Below are 24,854 nucleotides of genomic sequence, written 5' to 3'. Positions count from 1 at the left end.
ATGGTAGGTTTGAAAATAAAAAAATTTGTTTTAAACACCGAATTAATACGGTTGAATTTATAAATTTACATTAAATTCGGATGAATTCAAAAAATACATCGATTTTATCTTAATTTTAAAAGAGATCAAATTTTTTAAGTCCAATTCAAAAATTCTCTCTTTTTTCCACTCTTCTCCAACATGTTTTCGACTAACGTTTATTCTCAACCTCAAATGAATCATTATCTTCTTCTTGCTTTAAACGTGCATGCTACTTTATCTTCACTGTCACCATGAACGACCGATAAGTTACGAACAACTGACGAGTTTCGAAAGGTAATATAATTTTCTTAGTTTAATTTGATAGTAGTTTATGAGTATGGTGATTTTTGTATATTTTTATTTTATAGTTAAGTAGAATTTGAACTATATATTAATGAATTTATGGTATTATAAAATTATATATCTTTTATAAATTAATTTTAATATGAGGTAAATTTAACAAATTTACATAAACAAATCAAATATATTTAAAAACTCGAATTTAATGACCTTAATTAATAGTGTTTTCTTCAATTATAAATGTATTTTAGGCTGAAATTGTCTAAAAAACTTTTAATTTTTAAAATTCATTGGTGAGTTACCTTGGGGACATGAGTAAGTAAGTCACTATATATTTTGTGATTGAACTATAATAACTATCATATAATAACTATCATTTACTTTTTACCATTTAATGTAATTTATTTATATCATTTAATTTACTGTCATTTATTTTTAGCCATTTATTATTTCAGTCAGTTACTTTCTATCATACTATATATACAATTTGATTTCATTCATTTATATTTCTATTACTTATTTTATGTCATTTTATTTATTGTGTTGCAATTTAATTTACTAGAATTTATTTATTCCGCTTTTAATTGATTTATATATTAAACGCTTATTTATCATAGTTTTTAAAAGGGCACAACTCACTCTTCCTCTTGCTTTTGGAACTGTTTGTTCAACAAGTGGCATAAGAGTTTATCTCTTGTTTAAAAATTAATCATCTCAAAAAGCAAAATGACTTCAAACAATTTTTTAAATGAGAAACATTTTATGAATATACCCTATATTTCAACTGTGAAAAGTATGGATATTCTTCCCTGTCCCCCAATTTTTATAGTGCATATTTTACATCAAAACTATTTATTTTTTTAGAAATATCAAACCTATTTATTTACAGTTGGTTTCTAAAATTAATACTAATAGAATTATTTATAATTATAATTTGCATCAATTAAAAATTGATACAATATAAATTATATTTAATTGGATTAGACTGTATCTTATTTGTTTATTTCAAAACTAATTCAAACTACACAACAAATATTCTTATATATTAACGAATAAGATTAGTGTCAAGACACAAGAAACTTCTAACTAATTTTTCAAATGAACAAAATTATCTTAAATAGTTAATTACAAAATTAATATTGAAAAAATAAGAAGGGTAGAAAATACATTGTGTTCCATAAAATTAAATGAAAATAAAAATATAAGGTAATTAAATGAAGAAAAAAAAACGTGGAAGTGAGAGAACTAAGTATAGGAAATACAAAAGTACCAATTTTTTTAGTTCCAATGGAATAAACTTGGTCCTAAAGGAAATCCACTTGGGAAGATACATGGTGATTCTCAAAAAGGGAGGGAGAAATTGATATATGAGGGACACCCAGCCCAATATACAGAAGGAGAAGGAAGCCTAGCCCAACAACATTAATCAGCAAAAGGAATGTGTGATTTTCAAAGTGCTTATTTTTTACCGTACTTTTTAGTTCGCTGTCTTCACTTTTTTTTTTTATATTTTTTTTATAAATCTCTCTTTTCTTTTTTTTAATTAAAAATGATATTTGAAAATTTAAATATTTTTTATATATATAACATTTCATTTTTATTTTATATTTTTTATATTTTTTTATCACATCACCGGTATATTTCATTCATTATCCAATTTAGATCTCGCTATTTATTTTCTCTCCAAAAAATATAGTACAGTGGACGTAAGAATGTCTAAAAATAATTTTTCTTTTATTAATCAAGCTCTCTTGAACATCAAAAAAAACTCAACTGTTAATGTTTTATTTGTGAGACTTTTGAAATAAAAAATATATATTTCAAAAATAAAAATTTAAACTTTTTTGAAGATTAAAATTAACCAAAATTTTGAGTTTTTAGAATGTACATTTCGAAAAAATCTAAAATTGAATTTTCCAAAAACATCTAGAAAACACACAACAACAAAATCGAAGAATAATGTAATTTTTTGTGAAATGCACAAGCTCTTAAACCTTCAAATGGATCACTCAAGTCTAACAAATAAATTTCACTAATTCTGATGTTGCAAAATAGAGTAAAACATACTAACACATATAGTGTCTAAATTTCTGAAAAAACTCAATTTTAATTTTATCGAAATTTTGGATATTTTATACAAACCTTGTTAACTAAATTTTGAATTATTTTCAAAACGTAAAGAATCTTGGGTACAACCCACAAGAACATGAGGAAATGTCACTTCTTATATAATTTTCTAAGTGGTTGCATAGATTAATATCCAAGCCAATTATTTTCTTTCTTGACACCTTTCCAACTCTAAGTCCCATAATCCTACAGCCCCACCAGCCACTACTACGTATATCCAATAAATGGGAAAATGTCCTTCTCCATTATATATCTTCTCATGTCGGCTAAAAATATTTAAGTTGTGGTGCTTGAAGTTCAAAAATTATGAAGATGTGACAATTTGTATTGGAAGTCATGTCCTAACAGCTTGTTTTTCTTTGTTTATGCTTTACTATGCTGCTAAATGCTAAATAGTACATTAGTCCTAGCATGTAATTGTTTCCTTCTGCCATGGCAAGCATGCTCATGCCCACCACTCTTCATTTTTCAAATTCATTACCTTTTTATTACTTCCTTCTCCAATTTATACTTCACAACTTTTATTTTATTTTATTAATGTTTACATTATACTCATCGCTACAAATAACATTACAAAATCACTAGTACCTACTCACATGTAATTAATCATGCATGTTTTTTTTTTCTTTAACCCTCCAATTTGTAAGATAGAGTTCAACCTAAAGATACATAGAGTTTGCTCAAAGATTATTTTAGATATTATTTAAATTTGAATTCTCTTTAAATGATTTGTTCATCGCTAAAATAACCGCATGAGTCAACCATTGATTACATGTAGGAGTTAAAATAAGATAACTCGGACTATATTTTACAAGATTCAAACTTGATCTAATAAAAAAATCAAGACTTAAACCTTACCTCTCGTGAGTTATTTTTAAGCTTGATTATAGCCTTTTGGAAAATCTAGTATTGTTTGTTAGCATCCTTAAAGACATATTTGTTAATAACTTCTTAAATTAAATATGTATTTAACTTATTTTTAGATAAACTAACAAGTTAATTAATAAATAAATGAGATTATATTTTTATTTTGATATTTAACGCAAATTTTATAAATTTTAACTTTATATGTCATTTATGTAATCTAATTTATAAAAACATGTTTAAATGTGTCAAAAGTCGGTCTACGCTGGTATATTTAAACTATAGAAAATATCAATAAATTAATGATTCAATACAAATAGGTCAGTTTGATAAAACTAAAAAGAAAATATGACCTTTAATCTGATCTCTTTAAACTATATCATTATTTTTCTTAAAAAAATCTAGCATAGACTAAACTATAAACTCTTGTAACTCGCAATGGCTATTTTCACCTGTAGTTACATGTATGCTTTTTTAATGTCGAATATTTTTTCACCAAATTTTTTGTAATAACAATTTCCCGAAGATTTAATGATGATATTAATAGAAGAAAAAAACTTGCAAAAGCTTATTCATTGACTTCGAAATATAATGTTAGGAAAAAACACCTCTTCTAACTTTAATCCTATCGCTAATGATCTTTGACCATTCGCAAATTGCAAGTAGCAACCATAGACCATAGTGGCGTAGTCTACAAATTTGTGAGATTCAACACCACACTAATATATTGAACTATCTTTATATAAACATCAAAACCATATAATAATGGAATAATGGTTATGTCCATTTATTTTAAGAAATAGAGAATTTCCGCTCATATATAAACAGGGGCTGATCTAGTCTGATGCTTATCACCAAAAAAATGAAACATTTTATTAGCCACTTTTATAATTTGTAATTTGAGAAAAGTTAATGGACTTAATACGATTACTGCAACATGCCTCATTTGATGTATTTGATTGGAAAAAATGAAATCCTATGAGTTTAAACCAACTAAAATGGTTTTTTTAGACAAAATCATCTTGAATGTGGTTAGCAATTAAATTTTATTTTGATCTCAATAAAAATATTATTCTATGGATTTATGAATGTTGAAATTTTGAAGTTCTAAAGAGAACAATTATTATTTATTTTCCATAGACAAGACAATATATTTGTTCTGTTTTGAACTTAGTATAAAGATAAACCTTAAAAGCAAGTTGATATTTCATGAACTATTAACTTTGTTGTGAGATTAGTTTTCTTTCATTTTTATTTTACTTTTCTTTTACCTTCTGTCTTTTTTTTCTTTCTACATTTTGGGCCAATAATAGGCCCAAATAAAAATAATGCGTGGATAAATTGGTCCAAATTTTAAAAGTTTTCATAAGAAATCGTCACAAACACCAAGTAGAAAACAGGAAGATGTTAGAGTCAGATAATGGCTATCAACCTCCTAAAAAAAATAGATACATTTCCATCATAATCAAAGTGGCATTCTGTAAAATTTTCTTTAATCTAATGCAAATAAAAACAAGTATGATAGAGTTTTTTGGTTTTCGCCAGTTTCAAATCAAACTTAAACAAGCAAAATCTTTGAATTCTATCTACACCTCTACAAATTGTAGCTTCTCATTTATCTCTATATTAGAATGTGAAACTAGCAAATTAGATGTGCAAGGAAAAAACATACACTTAGTGCACGTTTGCATGTGTGGTGGAAATATATTTTCTCACATCCAAAGACACATGCAATGAAGAAACTATTTTTTCTTGACAGTCATAGTAAGATTATGATTAAGATGTCGATGATGAAATAAGCAAAAAAGAAAAAAGAAAAGAAAAAGTCAGAGTCAAATAGAGAAGAAGGTGGGATAAAATTTGACCACAAAAGAGTTGAAAAGAGTAATAGGCAAAAAGGCAAATAAAAAAATTGAAAGTTGCTGACAGGGAGGAAAAAGGGATTGGACAGAACAGCACTATCTTTACAAGCTATGTGGGGGAATCCAACTGCACTCCAAGATCTCTTTCTCATTCAGGCCACAACAATTTGTGGCTCACAATTTTCTCTCTTTTGCTGAAGTGGCACCCAATTTTCTCTTACCCACTTTTTTCTCTATACTAAATTAAATTAAATTAAATTAAACCTTCAAACCACTTCACATATATCTTCCCTCCTTCTCTCTCTCTCTCTCTCTCTCTCTCTCTCTCTCTCTCTTTGATCCATCATCAATCACTATATATATTATTATCCCATTTTTTCATACGAATTAAAATTAAAAGTTACTGAATACTTCAACAGCAACTTCTATATATTCCTCCTCATTATTTTTCCCCCATTTTTTTTTCCTCTGAAAAGAGTGTAACAGAGAAAACAGATAAGTCAGATAGATATTCCTGAAACTCAAAACCTGATTCAAATCTTCACAGAGTAATGACAGAGATTAAAGACTCTGCGATAAAGCTTTTTGGGAGAACAATTTCGCTTCCACTGAATCCCAATGACTCTTCCTCTCCTTCTTCTCCGACACAATTGAACTCTGCAATACAACACGAACCTGAGGTACGTGCCATGAGGGTTTCTGAAAATTGAAAAAATCGTGTCTTTTTGTAAATCCAATTCCAACCCATTTTTCTCAATCGCATAATTGTTAATGGGTTTGTTCAAATTTTTGTTATGCTTTCAATTGAATTGAATTGAGACCTTGCTGCAATTATCAATGGCTACCTTGAGTTTTTTTTTTCTTTGAATATTTTATTTTATTTAAAAAAAAAATTGTGGCACCAATTCGTTCTGTTGTTCACATCAACGAAGTTGGATCGAATCTATTCTGGAATATAAGTTTTTAGCATATAATAATATTGAATTGAATATATTGTGTGGTTTACCTTGCTTTGCTTGGGTTTTTTTCAATTCTATTTCTTATTCGATTATTTTGCTTTGGTGCTCAAAAGTTATTAGTTTTCTAATTTTACTGATCATATTTAGAAAATATTATCACAAGTCAGTTGATAATAAAATTAGACAAAATTAAAAACCTCTTTTATGCATTATTTTGTCACTGGTTTTCTTGTAGCATCACAGAAGTTCTATGACTATTTCATTGCCTTGATGATGTTTTATTGGATTTCATACTTCATTAAATTCTTATCAAGTTGCTTTTCATGCCATGGATTTCAATTGTAACTAAACTGTTTTGGTTTGACACTTTTGTACATATTCAAGTCCTTAATACTATTCTATATCAAAATAAGAATTGTTCAAATGATCTGTGACCTTAATATAACAAAAATAATTGTTTATAGAATATTTCTTTTAAAAATTTTATCCTTTTTTTTTTAAATTTCTTTCTCCTTATATTTTGGAACTTTCTTGGATTTCTGTTCGTGCATACTATTATTGGTATAAAATTTACAGATACCATAGATTAGTTGTTTGAATTGTAGCTTTTGATGCAATGATCCGCCAAACTGTTGTCTCCTACCGTACTTATTACTCTAGTCTCACTTTAAATCTCAGGGTATTTTCATGCTAAACTTGGAAAAGGATAGATAATTTTTCAAAGATTTTCACTAACCTTCCAATTTGTGCTTAAAACTTCTATGAGGATCCATATATGTGGAGCCAGAGTCACTAAATTAAAGAAAAATATAATCAATTTTGACAATAATCACAGTCTGATGTATTTTCATAAAACATATCTTAATGTGCCTCATGTTAAAATTGTATGCTACATATAGGTAACATATAAATATTCTAGATTAGCAATATCAATCTTAATATACAATATGTTTTGGTGTTTAAAAGATAATACTTTTTTTTTTTTACTTTACATTTATAGAGATTCTGAGTTCACTTCTTTGTAATTTCTTCTGTGCGTCTATAGTAAATTGGTATCTATAAAGATTCTGAGTTCACTTCTTTGTAATTTCTTCTGTGTGTCTATAGTAAAGTAGTATTTCTCATCGTAATCGTGTTCATTGTTTTAGGAACCATCAAGGAAAGAACTCACCACAGTACAAGATGACGATGCCTCACAACAAACCACAGAGGATTTAAAATCTCCCACAACATCTTCAGCCATACTTGAGAATCCTCCAAAGACTCCCTCAGCTGAAACCGAAAGTTCATTACCAAAATCTTCTACAAATGGAGAACAAAGCGAGACTAGTGTTTCCGAAGAAAAAACTCTAAAGAAACCTGATAAAGTGGTTCCATGCCCGCGATGTAATAGCATGGAAACCAAATTCTGTTACTTCAACAATTACAATGTCAACCAGCCCCGTCATTTTTGTAAAAATTGTCAACGATATTGGACTGCAGGAGGAACAATGAGAAATGTCCCAGTTGGGGCTGGTCGCCGCAAGAACAAGAACCCGTCTACCTCGCATTATCGACATCTGATGATTCCAGAGGCAGCTAAACTTAGTTCCCCTAATGGATTACACAATTCTGTTTTGGGAAATGGAGCAGCTGTCTTGGCGTTTGATTCAGATTCGCCGCTTTGTAATACCATGGCTTCTGTATTGAACATTGCCGAGAGACACCAAAACCGCATGCCAAATGTGTTTCATCACGCAACCGAGCCAAATACTTTTGTTTCCTATGGTGGAGAAAACGATCACTCGATTACAACTCCAACTTTGTCAGAGAGGAAAGACCACACTGGCTCAAATGGATCAATGGATAAAAGAGTTGACGGTTTCCCTCCTCAATTGCAATATATTCCGAGTACCCTTTTGCCTTATCCATGGAACCCTGCGATTCCTCCTCCTACATTTTGTCCACCAAGTTATCCATTAGCATTCTATACTCCACCTCCATATTTTGGTTGCATGCCACCTTCATGGAATATATCATGTATCTCACCACAAAGTACTTCTTCTGTTAACCACTGTGACTCTCTTCATAGATCTATCCCATACTCACCAACTTTAGGGAAACACTCAAGGGATGGAAACATAATTACACCACAGAACGAAAAACACGATCAAGAACACAGTAATACCGAAAGCAGCGTTTTGATCCCCAAAACACTTAGATTTGATGACCCAAGTGAAGCCGCAAAGAGTTCATTATGGTCAAAACTTGGAATCAATAACGACAAGGCGAATTCTATAAATGGAGGAACCATGTTCAATGCATTTCAGTCCAAGGGAAAGGATAAGAATCACTCGGTTGAAGCAGCAGCATCGACGCTGATGTATGCCAACCCTGCAGCTTTATCACGGTCGCGTACCTTCCATGAACAAACCTAATTGGGAATTGCATTTAGCTACATCAGATTTTCATTTTGATGCAACCTCATTCTTTTGACAAGTGATCTTGATCTTTATTCTCAAAAGGAAGTATAGTTGACCAACCTCCATGCAAGATTCATTGGACAACAGTGTTGTACTTTAGCAGTTTAGTCTCAGTAGCTGCTATCTTGAGCATGTGTAAGTGAACAGGTGTTTCTGCTGCAGATTTTTAGATAATATGTTTAGTAAATATCTCGATGTACAGATATATATATGGGAGACAAAGAAAGCAAGATGAAAAAAGAGAAAGGAAATAATATTTCTTACTTTCTTAGGCTAAAATCCAATTGTTTAGAATAAACTTGTTTTAAGTCTTCATTGGAAGCATTTTGGAGATTCTCTACTACAATAATGTTAGTCTCAAAAGGATTATGATATATATGTGATTTTTTTTTGCTGTTTGTCTGTTCCCTTATTCAGAAAGGAAATGTCAGATTTTTGTTGTTGCAAACTAATATACTATTTACATATAATTTCACAAATATCAACTTGCATGTGTATTTCTCCACCATTATCTTGTAATAGCTAGTTTCATCATGTTTTCTGCTCAGCTAGTTTCAAATATGTCACTAAATGAGTCTGTGCCTTGGTGATGTGCAAGATTCACATACATACATAAATTTTCATGGGAGTATGGTACCATATAGCATGATTGTTAAGCGTTTATCTTTTAACAAAAAATTCAAAGAAGCTTAATTCAAAATCAAAATATATAATTCATATCAAAAAGTATTTACAAACCAAAGGCTCAAGGTGGAAAGGGAAAAAATATATATTAATCATTTAAAAAATTAAAAAGAAAAAATATCATTTGTTAATCCCCCACTATTCGTTATTTAATTCAATAAATAATAAAAACATAAAAACGAAAAGCTAATAAACAGTTGCCACACTTGGTAAATAAAGAAATGACAATTTGATCGAAACACTTTCGTCACTTTATTATCTTTTCCTTTACAATTTTGGTCTTTTGTCTCCAATATAAGCAAAACTAACATCATATTTAATAAAAAAAATTAAGTATAGTCGATATTGTTGTTTAAATATATATATATATATGCGCGCATTTTCAAAATTACCTTTAATAATATTTATTGTTGAAGGATAGTCGAGAATAAAATTTTACTTAAATAAAGGTATATCATGAAAAATAACATTGAATATAGTAAAGTTAGTTAAATATTGATTATACAGAAATCTTTTGTTAATAATGATGAGTACATGGAGTATTAATTAAGATAATTTGGTATTATTTAAAATGATTATATATCTATGAAGGTCATTTTCAGTCTTGTAGACAGAGCAACAGAAAGTTAGGTCTTGATGCAGTAATATGCCAACTTTTCGTTAGTGGGATACCCCATTCATGGTGGTACATTACTATAACTTCACTTTCCTACAACTTTTCAATTAGAGATATATCGTAAGAGAAAAAAACCAAGAAATAAACAAAACAACTTGTCCTGCCCTTAATTTCATCGACATATATTAAATCAAGTTGAAGGGTGGGACACTTGGACCACTAAAGATATTAATGTGCTATTAGATTTTTTTTCTTCCATTTTCTTAGTTAATAAACATGGTGTATAATCCTCTTCGGAGATATTCGTTCGATAAAACTTATTCTGTCCTTTTCATTCGGGAGAAACCACATTTTAAAGGACATAGTAATCATGGCTCTACTTGCCATATCCTAAATAAATCTAAATAAATTAGAAAAGAATAGTGGTCCAGAGTAATCTAAAGTTCTGGTACACATCAAAGAATATAATATAAAGTACAATTATTGATAAAGATAATTCTATATCCATAATATTTTGTAATTTTGAATTTTTTTAATAGTATCTGAAAATTTTATTTTTTTAATAATATTTGTAATTTTGATTTTTTTATATGAATACTTATTAGTTACATGTTTTAAAATACACCTTAATGTCTAACGTGGTAAAAATAATAAAGTCTAAGTTTACTTTATTATCTGTTATAAACTTATTTGATATATGTGATTTAACAATTTTAAAAATCTGATATGATCTGTTAGTATATTTAATATGTGTTTAAAAATATAGTAATATATTAAAATAAAATAATAATAATAATAATAATAATAATAATAATAATAATTTTTTAAATTTATCTTATTAATTATTATGAGATTTACGCCGTCATCAATATTAAGTAAAATTAATATTTTGAAACAAATATACATATTAATAAATGAAAAATATAATTAATATAAAATAATTAAAATTATGATAAAATTTAAAAAATTATATTTATTTTAAAATAATTCCTCTCTTAACGTTAAATTAATGAAGTATTATAATACTAATTTGTTAATATTTAATTAAATAGATAGGTTTGATAGATTTGATAAAAATTATGTGGTCAGTATCCTTTCTTTTTTGGATAATATAGTTTCTGAAAAAATTGGTATTCTCTTTAAAAAAAATATGGTATGATTTGACATGACCTAGAATAAACCATAGACCCTACTATTCGGCTTCTCATGTTTAGACACCTTAATGCAATTAGCTTTCCATCGATTGGTGCTTGTTTGATTTATCAGGCAACACAAAACTTAAAATTAGTACGATCAAATTTTTATTATTTATTAACAAAAAAATTAAAGTTGGTAAGCATTTTGGCCCATTAGTAACTTTGTGCGGATAAACTTGAATAAAAAAGTGTCACAAAAGTCCAAACATTTATAATAGAATCCAAAATTAGAAAGACAAAATAAAGCTACCCAACTTTATCTTTTTCTTATTTTATTTATTATTCCTAGCTTTCTTTCTTCTTTACTTTTAATTAGTTCGCTAGCATGACCGATTATAGGCTTATTAAAGCGACTTTTATCTTCTATTTGTTTATAAGGAAATTGGTAATTGTCAAGTTCAGTTGGTCTACAAGTGTCTCTGAAATGAGAGTCATGGAAGAAGCACATTGATATTCCATAGTTTCTATCAAGGACATAAGGCCACGTATTTTGCATATAAGAAAAATAAGGCCACAAATTTTGTAGACATGTTGTTATTGAGGGGCCCATTTCATGTGATGCAATTACTCAATTTAATTGCCTTTCTGTCTGTTGCAACCTGGCACTCTTAAACATTTTTGGCAATTTTTTGTGGTATTTTTTTGTGCTTTTATTAGCAATGGCCTATAATTCTGTTTGAGCTCTAAATGTCTGTAGGATATACTGATTTTGGGTTTCATTAATTAAATTGTGGTAAACATGGGGAAGAGGACATTCTAAATTCCTAAATATGTGGGTCAGAATCTAGTTTAAAAGCATTAATTAATGTGATTTCAAAAAATAATTATATTATTGCTGATTCTAGCATTAACCAACATCGCACGTGGTCCACAGATCATGTTTTAGATCCGTAAAGTAAAAGTTAAAAGATGAAGGGAGAAAATGCAAAGAAATTTAATAGCACCAGTCAACTCGTAGATTTTACCGAGTTATGAGTTGACTTGCTCTTAGAATTCTTTGTTGATTTCACTTTCTCTTTCATCTCATTGTTATGTGTTGTGTGTTTTTGCTCCTCACTCGCATTCTGCTTCTCACATTCTACATTCTCGCGTTAGGTGTTCTGCTTGTGCGTCTCTTGCGTTGTGCTTTTGCGTTCGGCCTTCAACACATCTGTTTGCGTTGTGCTTTTTTTATGTTTCATTTATTTTCTTGTTTGTGATGCATTGTTTCTATTATTTTAGTTGTTCTTTCTTGTGTCAGTTTTTTAGAACAACATTATTATGAATTTTTTTGGAACAAATTTATTTATGGAGTTTGAAATTTCAATGTTGAATTATTTTAATGCTAATTAGTATTCTATTATATATATATATATATATATGTCATTTACAAGAAATTTTTAATGTCATTTTTTTATTATTCATAAAATATTACAAGTCAAGTCTATCAGCCCTTCATGAGTCTATGTAGACTCTTTAGTCTGAGAATCTTGACAATTTTGTATATATGGGCTTCATCTCATTGTGAGAGACTATGAAATCTTAAATAAGTGGTCGGGTGTTCGAACTTCAACTATTGTATCTTATAAATCTAATAAATTTAGTGAAGAATAATAAATTTAGACACCTTAATTTAAGTAGTCATAAATTCAAATTCTGTTTTTTGATTATAGAAAACATCTATCAATACATAATAATAAAGCAAAGTTTGTTTTATGGTAAGTGTGACATTTGTTACTTAAACTTAAAGAGAGTGTTTAATCTAAACTAATTTCTATTAGTAGAAACTATTGCATGTGTACTATTCTATAAATCATTATAGTTATTGTGAGGTTTTTTTACACCCTTTCATTCTTTCAAATGCAACTTCTATATAATAGTATAATATATATATTAATTAATATTTTAATAAAAAATATATTAATATTAATTAATATATAATCTATATATAATAATATATTTAACATCATTTGTTGACAAATATTATTAATCTAATTAATGTATAATATATAAATAATTATTAATTTCAAATTGATTGATATTTTATTATTTTTTAGGAATATTGATATTCTATTATTGAAAATTGTACAAATAAAAACTTGTGCAGGTATCAAAACAAAAGGTATGCAATCGTTTCTTAAAAAAAAAAAAATCCTTAATTAATTAATCTAAAAATCTATTTCAATTTTTATTTAAATTATTTTTTAGTGAAAGTTGGAAAAATTAACACTATAACCGTATAACAACAAATGCATGCAAAGATGTTAGCCATTCTTTTAAAAAATGTATTAGGTTATTTTTAAGATTATTATTAAAAAAAGAATGCAATCCATACATTAAAATAAATCAAAGTTTATATTATGACAAGTTTGAGATTTGTCATGAGAATGTTTAACTTAAGTTAGTCTTTCTATTAGTAGAAACCATTTCATTGTTATTTCTTTTTTTATTTTGTTAATTTTTATTATTATTATTAGTATTTGTGTAATATGTTTTTTGAAAGTTGCACTACTACATATTATTGATATATTGTTGATAATACTTTGGAAAAGAACATTGTTTTAGAAATGCTGCTTTATACCAATTATTTTATGGAGAAAAAAAATTGTGAAAGACTTATTTATTTAGATATTTTTTTCACTATAACTTTATAAGAGTGTTTTTTTTTTCTTCAAAATTTTATACTTCTTTATTGCATTGAGAAAATGTTCAATTTTTTATTATACCTCTTCGGTTTCTTAGTGAAAGTTGAGTCTGGCCTGAAAGTCTATTTAAAAGTTTTATTAACATTAAAACATTTAAATGTAATATTTTACATATCTATATATATTAATCCAAAAATGATTTTTCTAACAAAATGATTTTTAAAAAATCTGAAATAAACATCATTTAAACCCTAAAAAATAATTTTTGATTTCAAAGAATAAATTTTTTTCTGAAATAAATGCACCAGTTATTACCTCTCAAACAAATATGGAACGACTACTGAATGACTGTCTAATTGAACGACTACCGAATATGGAACGACTACTGAGTGTTTACCTAATTGATAGACTTTAAAATATGAAATAATATTATTAATAAAAATAAATGCACCAATTATTATCTCTCAAACAAATATGAAACGACTACTGAATATAGAATCTCTATCGAATATGGAACGACTATTGAATGTTTACCTAATTGATAGACTTTAAAATATGAAATAATATTATTAACAAATACTAATAATAAATAACATTAATAAATAATAAAATATATATAGGCCGACCTATGAGGCTTAACAGACTTTTTTATAAGTCTGATTCTGATCTATTTAAATAAATATGTTTTAAAAATAGTCTGAGTCTAACTTTTTTATTAAATAGGCCAGACCAGACCATAAGTAGATCAAGCCATAGGACTCTGAGAGACTGTTCTCATCCCTAGTGACAATTATGTTTTAAAATTTAGTTTTATAATTATTGAAATCATGTCTTATTATATTGTTGTACAACGTAACATTAATTAGTATATCTGCAGTAACATTTATTACTAAACTTAGACATTTAAGTGTTGAGAATTTTTGTTTGTGATATTTTAGTTAAGAATTTTTGTTTGTGATATTTTAGTTAATTATATATTTATATTAGTGATTCACATTACTATATTTAATTACTTATTACTCATTTTAAGTTTAGGATTTATATTTATGTCCATCTATATATTTGATAAAATCTATTTTGATAGATAAACTTTATAAATTATATGATTTTTTATATTTTAAATTTTTTACATGTGATATTTAAATTGGAATTAGCAAATATTGGAAGAGTCCGTCAAATATGGAAGAAAATAATTAAAAAACTTTTTGAATTTGGTATACTTTAGTTAAAAAGAAAGAATTCACTTTGTTGTCCATTGTGATCCATATTGTGGTTAGTCGCAAGTGATGATCCTTTTGTGGGCGAGAGTTTCGGTACACCAAGAGAACATATAATTCAATGCAAATCAATGTTTATAAATCACTTGAAATTCAAATAATGGTCAACTACACTTTTTTGAAGTAGAAGTTTACAGCTGTTATAATCTTTACGATTGAGACATTGATCTTATTTATGTTGGTTGAACGATTTTAATTTTGAAAAAAAAATATTTGTTTTTTCTTGTTTTTTTCAAATATGTTTCAATCAAATTATTGTCTCATTCTTGAAATTCATCATGTTAATAATAAATTACTATTTACATGAGACAATAAATCTTATCGTTAAAATTTTAAATATTTTTTAAGTGTTAGTCAACAGTAGATACATTTATCAAAATATAAATTTATAAATAAATTTAAATTTCTTTTCAAAATATTACACTAGTAGTTTGTAAATAAAAAACTTCAAAAGAAAATTGAGAGCCACTGTAATATATTGCATATGCCTTTTGACATTTGTGGTTCTAAAAGCAAACTGTTACTCTAGGTGTCATATTGGTGGCAGTTTTAGTCTGGTACCACTAACCAATAACCAAAGTTCCATTCCATTTCCTTATTATACTATAAAAGATTAATGACTTTAATTTTGTGGACAACCTTAGTGGCAGGGCAAAGGCCATTGCCCAATTTCGTGGGAGTTTCTGGGACAAATTCTCTTCCGGAACGAGACCACTTTTAACTTTTAGAACCTTCCATTCTATTTCGTTACGTGAGACACAAACAAGGACCAATTGTGTTCCTACTATCACCAGCGTCTATATGTTTATCTTCCCAAATCAATAGACCGTGTACGTCTCAACATGCGGCACATGAATAAAGATGTCAATGAGTAGAGTTTGTATATATAGTCTGTTGTCACACACACACAGTATAAACAAATATTTATATTTGTGCATCTTTCTTGGTATTAACTTTTATATACGTACTCTTTTGCGTGTGTATTCATATATATTATTCGCATTTTAATTTAAATAAATGAATAAATAATTTTATTTATTGTAATTAAATTTAAAATTTTATAAATATCTTAAATTTTAACCGTAAAATATTACAAACTAAAGTATTCTCTAATTTAAAATATATCAAATGATTTTATATTACTCCAATAAACATTTAGACATTTGAAATAACTTTTTATAGAGTTTTTTTACTTTAAACTAATAATAAAAAAACTAAAATTAAGTATTTAATAACAAAATATTAAAACAAATAATAATATATGTTAATTACCAAAATAATTAAAACAATAATATGTTGATTGCATTTTTGGGAACTAACATATTAATATGTTAATAGATCTAATAATTTTTACAATTATTACTGCATTTTTTTAGCTGGCGTAAGGAATTCAAACATCTAAAATAATCTTATGACATTAAATATTACAAGATCGAGTAAAAATGTAAATTCTACGTTCTCTATATAAAAACCACTCTTCTCCCTCTCTATTTTGCATAATATAAAATATTTTGTATCCTTCTCGCCTTCCCTCAATGTCTCTTTCATTTCATCCTCTTTTTTCTTTTTAATGTTGTTGTCTACTTGTATGAATTCATAGTTATATTGCAAAATAAAATAAAAGTGACACTATTCATTTTACAAGTTAAATTTATAAACATAAATTAAATTTAATATAATTTTTTCAATAAGTTGCATACAGTAAACTGCACATTCTTAATTTTATTTTTGCATTAATGGTGTGTTTAGATAGAGTAATTAAAAATTCTAAACAATTTAAATGTTTCAATTGGATTCTCTTTATTTATAAATTTTGTTATTTGGACTGAACAAGTGATTATTTAAAGTTGGACTGTTTTTATAAATTTCAAAAGTTTTGAAGCAAACTTGAAAAATTAATGTGGGACAAAATTGAAATTTTGAAAAAGTTGAAGGACCATTTGCAAATTTTTAAGGACCAATTGACAAATTTTAAAAATTTGTAGAGACTAATTTACAGAAAATAAAATATATTGGGATTAATATGCAAATTTTAGAACATATAGGACTAAAATTGCAAATGTGAAAAAAAAATATTGACTATTTTATAATTCATAAATTATAAAATAAATAGAGAATTTGAAATTCTTAAAATTTAGATGGTATTTAAAAGTTATTTATATTTGATAAAATACTTCGTATAATTCATTTATATTCAAAATTTATTATTTCAAACACAATAAATTGAATAATTTGAATTCTCCTAAAAAAATTTAGATATCCCAGCGTGCTTTATGATTCGAAATTTCCACTTGCAATTCCGAATGGAATCTGAACCTAATTGTTTCCGAGAAATATAACAGCAATGTTGTAGTAACAACAACCTTACCACTTTTTACACGTTATGTGTTGACTCTTCTTCTTGAAGCTCCCAAAGGGTCTTTTTTATTTGTCATGTATATATATGTAACTAACTCCAAAGTCCAAACATCAATATATTCAACAATAAACTTTATTAGGCCACATGTTTGTGATTTTTTATTATTATCAATATTAGAGCAAATTCCTTGCAACATTAAATATGTTTGGATCATCTTTATTTCTTGGAATTCTCCATTGTGATATTAGAATTAAAGATTTTCTCTCAATTTTAATTTTTAAAATGCACACTTTGTTGAACTATGTTTCCCATAATTGGAACTATTGTGCCACTCTTACAAGTTACTATAATTATGAACTAGTGAAGCAGGGTTTGAACTGCAATATTCAAAGTGGTGTGAAATTGTGCAAAGATGAAATCATTGTTGTGATGGAAAAGATGGGATTAAGAGTGAATTATGATGAGGATTGTATAGTGGAGTTTGATGATCAAGAAGAAATTAGTCATATGTTTGAAAATGGGGTTAGTTTGGAAGAGGTGAAGGAAGCATTTAATGTGTTTGATGAAAACAAAGATGGCTTTATAGAAGCTACTGAGTTGCAGAGGGTTTTGTGTTGTTTGGGATTTCAGAGAGACTTTGTGGAATGTCAAAAAATGATTAACGTTGTTGATCAAAATGGAGATGAATTAGTTGATCACTATGAGTTTGTTAAGTTGATGGAACAGAGTTTTGGATGAAATACTCTGTAGTCTTTTGTGCAGCCTAAGTTTTCTTTCTCTGTTTTTTGTTTTTTGGGTGGGAATATGGTAAAATGGTTATTAATGTATGATAATAATAATAATAATAATAATAATATTAATAATGATATAACCCTACCACAATTTTTTTTAAAGAATAATGGATAAAACAAACACATATTTTTGACATATTTTGTTAATGTTATTATTGTATTGATTTTGATTTTGATTTGTTTTCTCCTCATAGTAGATTTGTTATTGTTCTCTCCCATGTTCTTGGTGATCAACGTTTCCTCTACTCTCTTTATATTGCTCCTGTTTAAATTGATTTTCTGGTTTTGTTAAGGTTTTTTTTTGGGACTTATTGTTAAGGTTTGTGGTTTGTGTGCATCTATTGGTTTCTTGTATTTTTTAAATTGGTTTCAAACCATAATCCACTATCACATGTCTATTATTTGTATTTGTATGGACTAGCAATTCCTTTGGTTTGAATTTTATGACATCATTGCAAAACAACATAAAATAATATAAAAATTCACTTATTGAGTTTGCCATCTTATTTATTTATGAGTTAGATATCCCTCCTTGAAACCCTAAAGTCTAATATAATAACTAAATAATACATTTTTTTATTAAGCTTTAATGTGTTTGCATTCTTAGATATAATGAATTTGCTATCTTTTAGTTGAATTTATTTTAAAATATAACTCCTAACTCAAGGATTAATCATACAATTATATTTTCAATAGAAAAAAAAAAGCATACATTTATATTTGTTGGATTTTTTGATAACAGACTTGAACATAGAATCATAGATCTCACCTTACTATAGAGAATAGTTAATCTTCATTATAAAAAAAAAAAAACAATAATAATTTAAATTTAATTTATTATTTATTAAAATTTCTGATAAGACGTTTTTAGTAATTTATTATGACTTATTAACTTATTTAAAAACATTTTGTATTAATGTCTTTTAAATAATTCACGTGCCCTATATTATAATAAAATAGACTAGTATGACAATAGAAAGATGAAGCTGATAATAAACTATAAAAATAAAAATGAAAACCACTACTAAATTAGGGTGAATTACAAATTGAGACATAGCAAATATAGTTTTTTGGTTTAAAATGAAATAATATAATTAAAACCAAAAATTCACATACAACTGCAAATTCTTGAGAGTTTTAATATGATATCAGATCTAATAATATCGTCAATTATCGATTAACATAATACCACATAGCAAACATAGTTTTATAAGGTTTGATTTTAATTATTTTGTATGATATAATTCTTTTCAATCTATTCTGTCATTAGAGAATTTTACTTTATACGATAGTCTGTTTGAATTTTATTTTACAAGAAAATATTTAAATCCGTCAAAGTTTTGTGTAGGTGAACATATTTAAATTATTTTCAAGATTGACATTTACATACACATATATATATCAGTGAACAAACTGATTGGGCTTCGATGCAAAACCAACTGGCCTTTTTTCAATAAGATTGGACCAAGTGGGCACCACTTTGGGCCTTTCTACGAAAGTAACTTTTGTCCTACATTAATATCCCTTTCAACAGTCAAAACACTTTGACCCTAGCTGTTCTGACAAATCAATAATAGTTGATTGCATATGTTACTTGACACAACAAGTTTTGGTATTTGGTAGGGTCACAACATTAAAGAGAGGTTGTATGACATTTGCTTTCAACAAACACGATCACTTAAATATTTAATACTATAAAGATTGTGACGTTTTTCCATTCCTTAATTTGTGCATTGCATGTTCAATTCGACATTCCCAAGTATGAAGAGAGGTGGATTACGACTATTAAAACATCCATAACATGTTAATTGTTTTATCCACATAGCTAAAAGCAGTAGTCAAATTTTGTTGATATTGTCATTAAAAGTATAATCTATTTATCCTTGAGATTTGACTAGTTTAATACGATTATAATCTTTTTTTAAAAATAGAAATGAATGCTACACTTGACCAAGCTACCTAGTTTGAAATGTCTTAGAAATAAACATTATGATGAAAGAGTAGTGTAGGATCACAAAAAGAATTCAGTTACTATAGGATAAAGCAACAGCACCCATGTGAGTGGCATGAATTAATTTATTCTGAGTAAGATTTTGCCGATGAAATGAGAGGCTGTTAAACAGTTCAACATCTTGAATGCATTACTTGCTGAATTTATGCCTTAGTTATTGCATATAGGCCCATGAGGAAAGGATGTTCTCAACAGTTTCCTATCTTCATCCCTTCCTATCCTCCTTCCCTCAAAATAGTTCACAAACTCCCTTTTCTCAAGCCAAAAGTCAAACAACCCTTGCTTCAATAGCAACTTCAATCAAACAAACATATTTATAATCCCAAAAAGCAACCTTAAAAATAAAGGACTATAAATAAATATCAATCCTTGTCCTTTTACTAACCTTTTACACGTATGCTTTCTATTCAGTCCTTTTGCATCCTAAATTGTTTTAATTAATACCTTTCCTATTCCTATGCTTATCCAATTAGCATATTCTAAGTAACATATAGAATGTCTTGGGACACATTAAATATCCAAATCATCCATTTCAATCTTCATTTTACAAGTTGACAAATTTCACATGAAAAAAGGATTATTAAATGTAGAAAGAAGGAAACAATTAATAAATAAAAAGTACAATAATTTTGGTACTGTAAATGTACCAAAATTATGTTTAAACATGTATCAAGAATGTAATTTTGATGAAGTAGTTTGATATTCTCAGTTTTTGATTTATCACAGAAGTTATATATAAAGAGATTATCTCACTCATTTAAAAACTAAAATGATTATTTACAATAAAAATGAGTAGAGTAATAAAATAAAATGATATTATTATGAATTAATGTTATTAAGTTTGGGGGTCCCCATGTGATGAGGAGAGTAAGAAAGGGAAAAGAAAAGAGGAGATAGGGTGATATGAAGAGAAGTGACGCAAGTAACACAGTCACCAAACTGAAGCAACTATCCTTTCTGTTTACCTCGAATGGTTTTTCTCAGTAATGTTTGGACCACACCACCTATATATTCAGGGGTGAGGAAGACCTTCATGCTTTGCAGCTTTTTTTTTTGTTTTGGTTCTAACTTTGATCATGTGGCTCCTACTCCAAGGAAGTCAATAAATGGAGGATTTGCATCTCCATCTGCTTCATCATCACTCATCATCAGGATTTGCTCTCTTTCTTCTGCTACTGTTGATAGTGAAACTTCACTGCCCAAAATTATCTGTGAAACTGGTTTTCTTGTTGTTGCTGTGGTGGATTTTGATGAACTGTCAAAGTTATTATTGTGATTCTTGTTTTCTTCTTGTATTGGCATGATATATTGTGGAGGATAATGAGTGTACAAACTTGTATTTGTTTGATGATGTGAACAATCATTTGGCCTATCCCAACATCTCATTTGGTTATTATAATACTCACCCATCATGTCATTTCTCCTAACTCCTGAAAAATCCAACTCAAATGTTTTCAAAAATGCACCATATAGTTCTTCAAACTAAAGGAAAGTGTATCTTTAAATTTAATTTGATTAAATTTCAGTATCATTGTGGTAACATTGACAAAATTAAGATGATAAAGTGATTTAGTAACTGTCAATCCAAACATGCAATAAATAAAACAAAAAATAGATGAAAATGACATTAATAAGCTTATATAAAACAGAAGAAAAAAATGATGAATAAAAAATCTTGGAAAAGCAGCATGAAAAGAAATGAACTCATGTTTGTTGCTTGTATATATGGACATACCAGAAAAGAAATCAAGTGGTGTCTGTTGTGAATACAAGCCAATAGGAGGAGTAAGGACATGTTTGTTAGTTGAAATTGGTTCATTGGTAGCATCAACTACTCCATGAAAGGATGGTGAATATGGAAAAGTAGCCATGTTAAAGCCAAGTGTTCCATTTGGGAGGGTGATACAGTATGGTGGTGCCATTGGTTCTATCCCACCTGTGACTAAGTCTCTAGAGACAAAACTTGTATTGTCTTCTTCCATTCTTCTGTAAACAGATTGGTTCAGCCTCCTCCTTCTGTAAGCACTTGATTGTTCTCTGTACTTTCTAGCCATTATAACATGCCAGTGATTCTTAACAGCATTATCTGTTCTACCAGGGAAAAGCCTAGCAATCATGGCCCATTTGTTTCCATAAATCCTATGAGCTTGCATTAGCCTTTCTTCCTCTTCTTCACTAAAAGCTCTTCTATTTATCCTTGGATCCAACTGGTTGAACCATCTCAACCTACAACTCTTACCTTCAAAAAATACAAAAACCAAAATAAGTTAAGAAAAATGAAAGGACCCAAAAGTGAAAAAAGATAAGTTGCATGTTAAGAAGTAAAGGAAACAAAAGATAAAATTTATTTGCATTAGTTTACAAATTTTGACAGACCAGATCTTCCTTCTAGCTTTTCTGCTATGAGATTCCAGTTTTGAGGACCATAAAGAGCAACAAGTTCTTTAAGCTTAGAATCTTCTGCAGGTCTCCAATGACCTCTTGCACATAGTTTAGAATGTTCAGTATTTACCTCTTTGCCACTGTCATTAGGGTTGTTGTCTTCACTAAAGTTAATAATTTTGTCACTGTTTTCAGCAACAGCATCAGCAGAATCAGAAGCATTTCCGTCCCCAACATCACTGTTGTTGTTTTCCTCAGTAACACAACATTCCCTCATAAAAGGTAAAGACCAGTTAGCAGAAGTACCCTGATTAGAAAGATAGCAATGTTGAGATGAAGAAGAAGCAGCATAGTTGTTGGAGGAAGAAAGTGAAAGAGAACTCATGTTTTGATAAACCATTCCCATTGAAGGTGAAGAAGAATATGTGTTCATTAATTTTGATAATATATTGATCTCATATCAAGAAGAGAGAATATTAGATGTAATGAGGAAAGTTTTAAGAAGACAAAGACAAACAAGTAGTGAAGTGGTAAGAAGAAGGACTTAAAACAGCTAAAAGTGCTTATTACAATTTTGAGAGAGAGAGAGAGAGAGAGAGAGATTGAAGTAGTTAGGTGTCCAGACTGAGGCAATGACACTGGCATTCTAATTTCAATTTAATAACATAATAAATAAAAGAAAAGAAAAGAAAAGATGAGTCACACGTGTGAGATTGATGTGTTGCAGTTGCAGGGTCATAGGCTGTCTCTCTCTAAAATGACAAGAAAGACACCAATGTGATGGGTGCTTACTTGGGGTTGTGCAGAGGCACAGACATATCTTTCTTTTCAAAAACAACACAAAGAGGAAACCAAAAACTTTCTTTGTTTTTGTTATTGCTATTTGCTACACAACGGAACAAGCATTGTCATCTTCATCAAAACTCACCCTATTCTCTTTCCGTCACAATCATCATCACTCTTATTACTACATTAATTAACCACTCTCTTACTTCACTTGCTTCTTCCTCCTAACTACCTGTTCCATCTTCCCTTAACCAATTCACTTACATTGCATCTCTTTATTTTTTTTTTTATAATTCAAATTAATTGTCATAGCAATAAGAGAATAATATTTCTCCATTTTCCATTTCATATCAATAAGATAATATTTTATATGATCAAAAAATAAAGTTAATTACGGTGATATTTATAATTTTTTTTAAGACAAAAATAAAATAAAAAATATTGGTTAAGAAGATTATAGCATTACTGTCAACATGTGAATTAAGTTTATAATACCCCGTTACAAATCTTATTGTAAAAACACGTCAATCAAAATCTTATTTTGATTTAGAATTTATATTTATTTATGTTTTTTTTTTTGTTTTTAATTATACATGTTGTCATCGTCTAAATTAACACTCTTTAGAATAATTAAAAAACTTATAACAACATTATTTGTTTTTCTTATGTAATCATTTGAAATAAAAAAGAATTATTGATCGAAATTTATAACCAATTACCTCAACTAACTTTTAAGTTCAAAAACATCATCTTTACATCCGTATGTAAAGTGGATACTAAATTTTTGTATAACATTATTTTGTTACAATTTACTCTTCATTTTAGCTTTTTGAATCTACCATTTTTTCCTTATTTATCCAATCTTGTTGTAGCTTTTTGAATCTTGTTGTAGCTTTTTGAATCTTGTTGTAGCTGTGGTGGATTTTCAAACATATGACTAATTTCTTCATTAGTTTTCAAACATATGACTAATTTCTTCATTATAACTAAATAAAACTTCATTATTTTATCGAGAGAAAAAAAAAAAAAAACAAGCACGACAAGATGTCGTTTGCACACCAGTCAAATATAATATATATTTTTCAATAATAAAAATGAATTTTTTATTAATCATATCTTAATATTATAAAATATATCTTGATGTTAATTTAAATTTTAAATAAAAATAAATATTTAAGATAGTCCCTCACTTTTATCATTTGTTTCAATCAAGTCTCTAACTTTGTTAAAATTTCAAAATAATCTTTGATTTTTTAAAACGTTAATTAAGTTAATTCATCCATTATAGATAATCAATTGACGGAGTTAATTTTACTGATATGTCATGTTAATTATCTCACGGTCAAATTATAGAGATCAAATTGATATATTTTCATAATCTTTTGTGGAAAATATTAGAAATTATTTTGATATATATATAAAATTATATAATACATTAACTATTTTGAAAAAGATTGTTTATACACATTTTGTGTGTATCTTAATTAATTATGTATTTATTAATTCATTTAAAAACACATTTTATGTGTACTT

The 24,854-nt window shown here is 27.7% G+C and overlaps 3 protein-coding genes across 4 annotated transcripts; 2 read left to right on the top strand and 1 right to left on the bottom strand.

The window, feature by feature from the left end:
- Positions 1-5,454: 5,454 nt before the first annotated feature.
- LOC101511051 (cyclic dof factor 1) lies at positions 5,455-8,993 on the top strand. 2 transcript variants are annotated; one of them, XM_004505359.4, is made up of 2 exons: positions 5,455-5,854; positions 7,282-8,993. In XM_004505359.4, exons 1-2 carry the CDS (start codon positions 5,726-5,728, stop codon positions 8,548-8,550), a joined length of 1,398 nt encoding a protein of 465 aa, XP_004505416.1. In that variant the 5' UTR covers positions 5,455-5,725; the 3' UTR covers positions 8,551-8,993. The 2 variants fall into 2 exon arrangements, with proteins under 2 accessions (XP_004505416.1, XP_073226603.1); XM_073370502.1 differs by lacking the exon at positions 5,455-5,854 and adding an exon at positions 5,912-6,474.
- An 8,488-nt stretch (positions 8,994-17,481) lies between these two features.
- On the top strand, positions 17,482-18,316 carry LOC101500458 (probable calcium-binding protein CML45). The gene has a single exon (XM_012717172.3). The coding sequence runs from the start codon at positions 17,553-17,555 to the stop codon at positions 18,087-18,089; it is 537 nt and encodes a 178-aa protein (XP_012572626.1). The 5' UTR covers positions 17,482-17,552; the 3' UTR covers positions 18,090-18,316.
- Positions 18,317-20,942: 2,626 nt separating this feature from the next.
- LOC101510727 (uncharacterized) lies at positions 20,943-23,099 on the bottom strand. Its single transcript, XM_004505358.4, has 3 exons — positions 22,530-23,099; positions 21,889-22,392; positions 20,943-21,583 (listed from the first exon to the last, which is right to left on the bottom strand). The coding sequence occupies exons 1-3, from the start codon at positions 22,966-22,968 to the stop codon at positions 21,228-21,230; spliced, it is 1,299 nt and encodes a 432-aa protein (XP_004505415.1). The 5' UTR covers positions 22,969-23,099; the 3' UTR covers positions 20,943-21,227.
- Positions 23,100-24,854: the final 1,755 nt, after the last annotated feature.

Source organism: Cicer arietinum, chromosome 6 (assembly GCF_000331145.2).
Source record: "Cicer arietinum cultivar CDC Frontier isolate Library 1 chromosome 6, Cicar.CDCFrontier_v2.0, whole genome shotgun sequence".
NCBI lineage: Eukaryota > Viridiplantae > Streptophyta > Magnoliopsida > Fabales > Fabaceae > Cicer > Cicer arietinum.
Note: the sequence above shows the minus strand (reverse complement) of the source record. Positions and strands in the feature narration are given on the sequence as shown.

Coding starts and splice junctions, on each gene's coding strand:
- LOC101511051 (XM_004505359.4), top strand. CDS start 5,726: ATGACAGAGATTAAAGACTCTGCGATAAAGCTTTTTGGGAGAACAATT. Junction 5,855..7,281: donor CAATACAACACGAACCTGAG/GTACGTGCCATG, acceptor TCATTGTTTTAG/GAACCATCAAGGAAAGAACT.
- LOC101500458 (XM_012717172.3), top strand. CDS start 17,553: ATGTTTGGATCATCTTTATTTCTTGGAATTCTCCATTGTGATATTAGA.
- LOC101510727 (XM_004505358.4), bottom strand. CDS start 22,968: ATGAACACATATTCTTCTTCACCTTCAATGGGAATGGTTTATCAAAAC. Junction 22,393..22,529: donor AAAGCTAGAAGGAAGATCTG/GTCTGTCAAAAT, acceptor TATTTTTTGAAG/GTAAGAGTTGTAGGTTGAGA. Junction 21,584..21,888: donor ACCACTTGATTTCTTTTCTG/GTATGTCCATAT, acceptor TGGATTTTTCAG/GAGTTAGGAGAAATGACATG.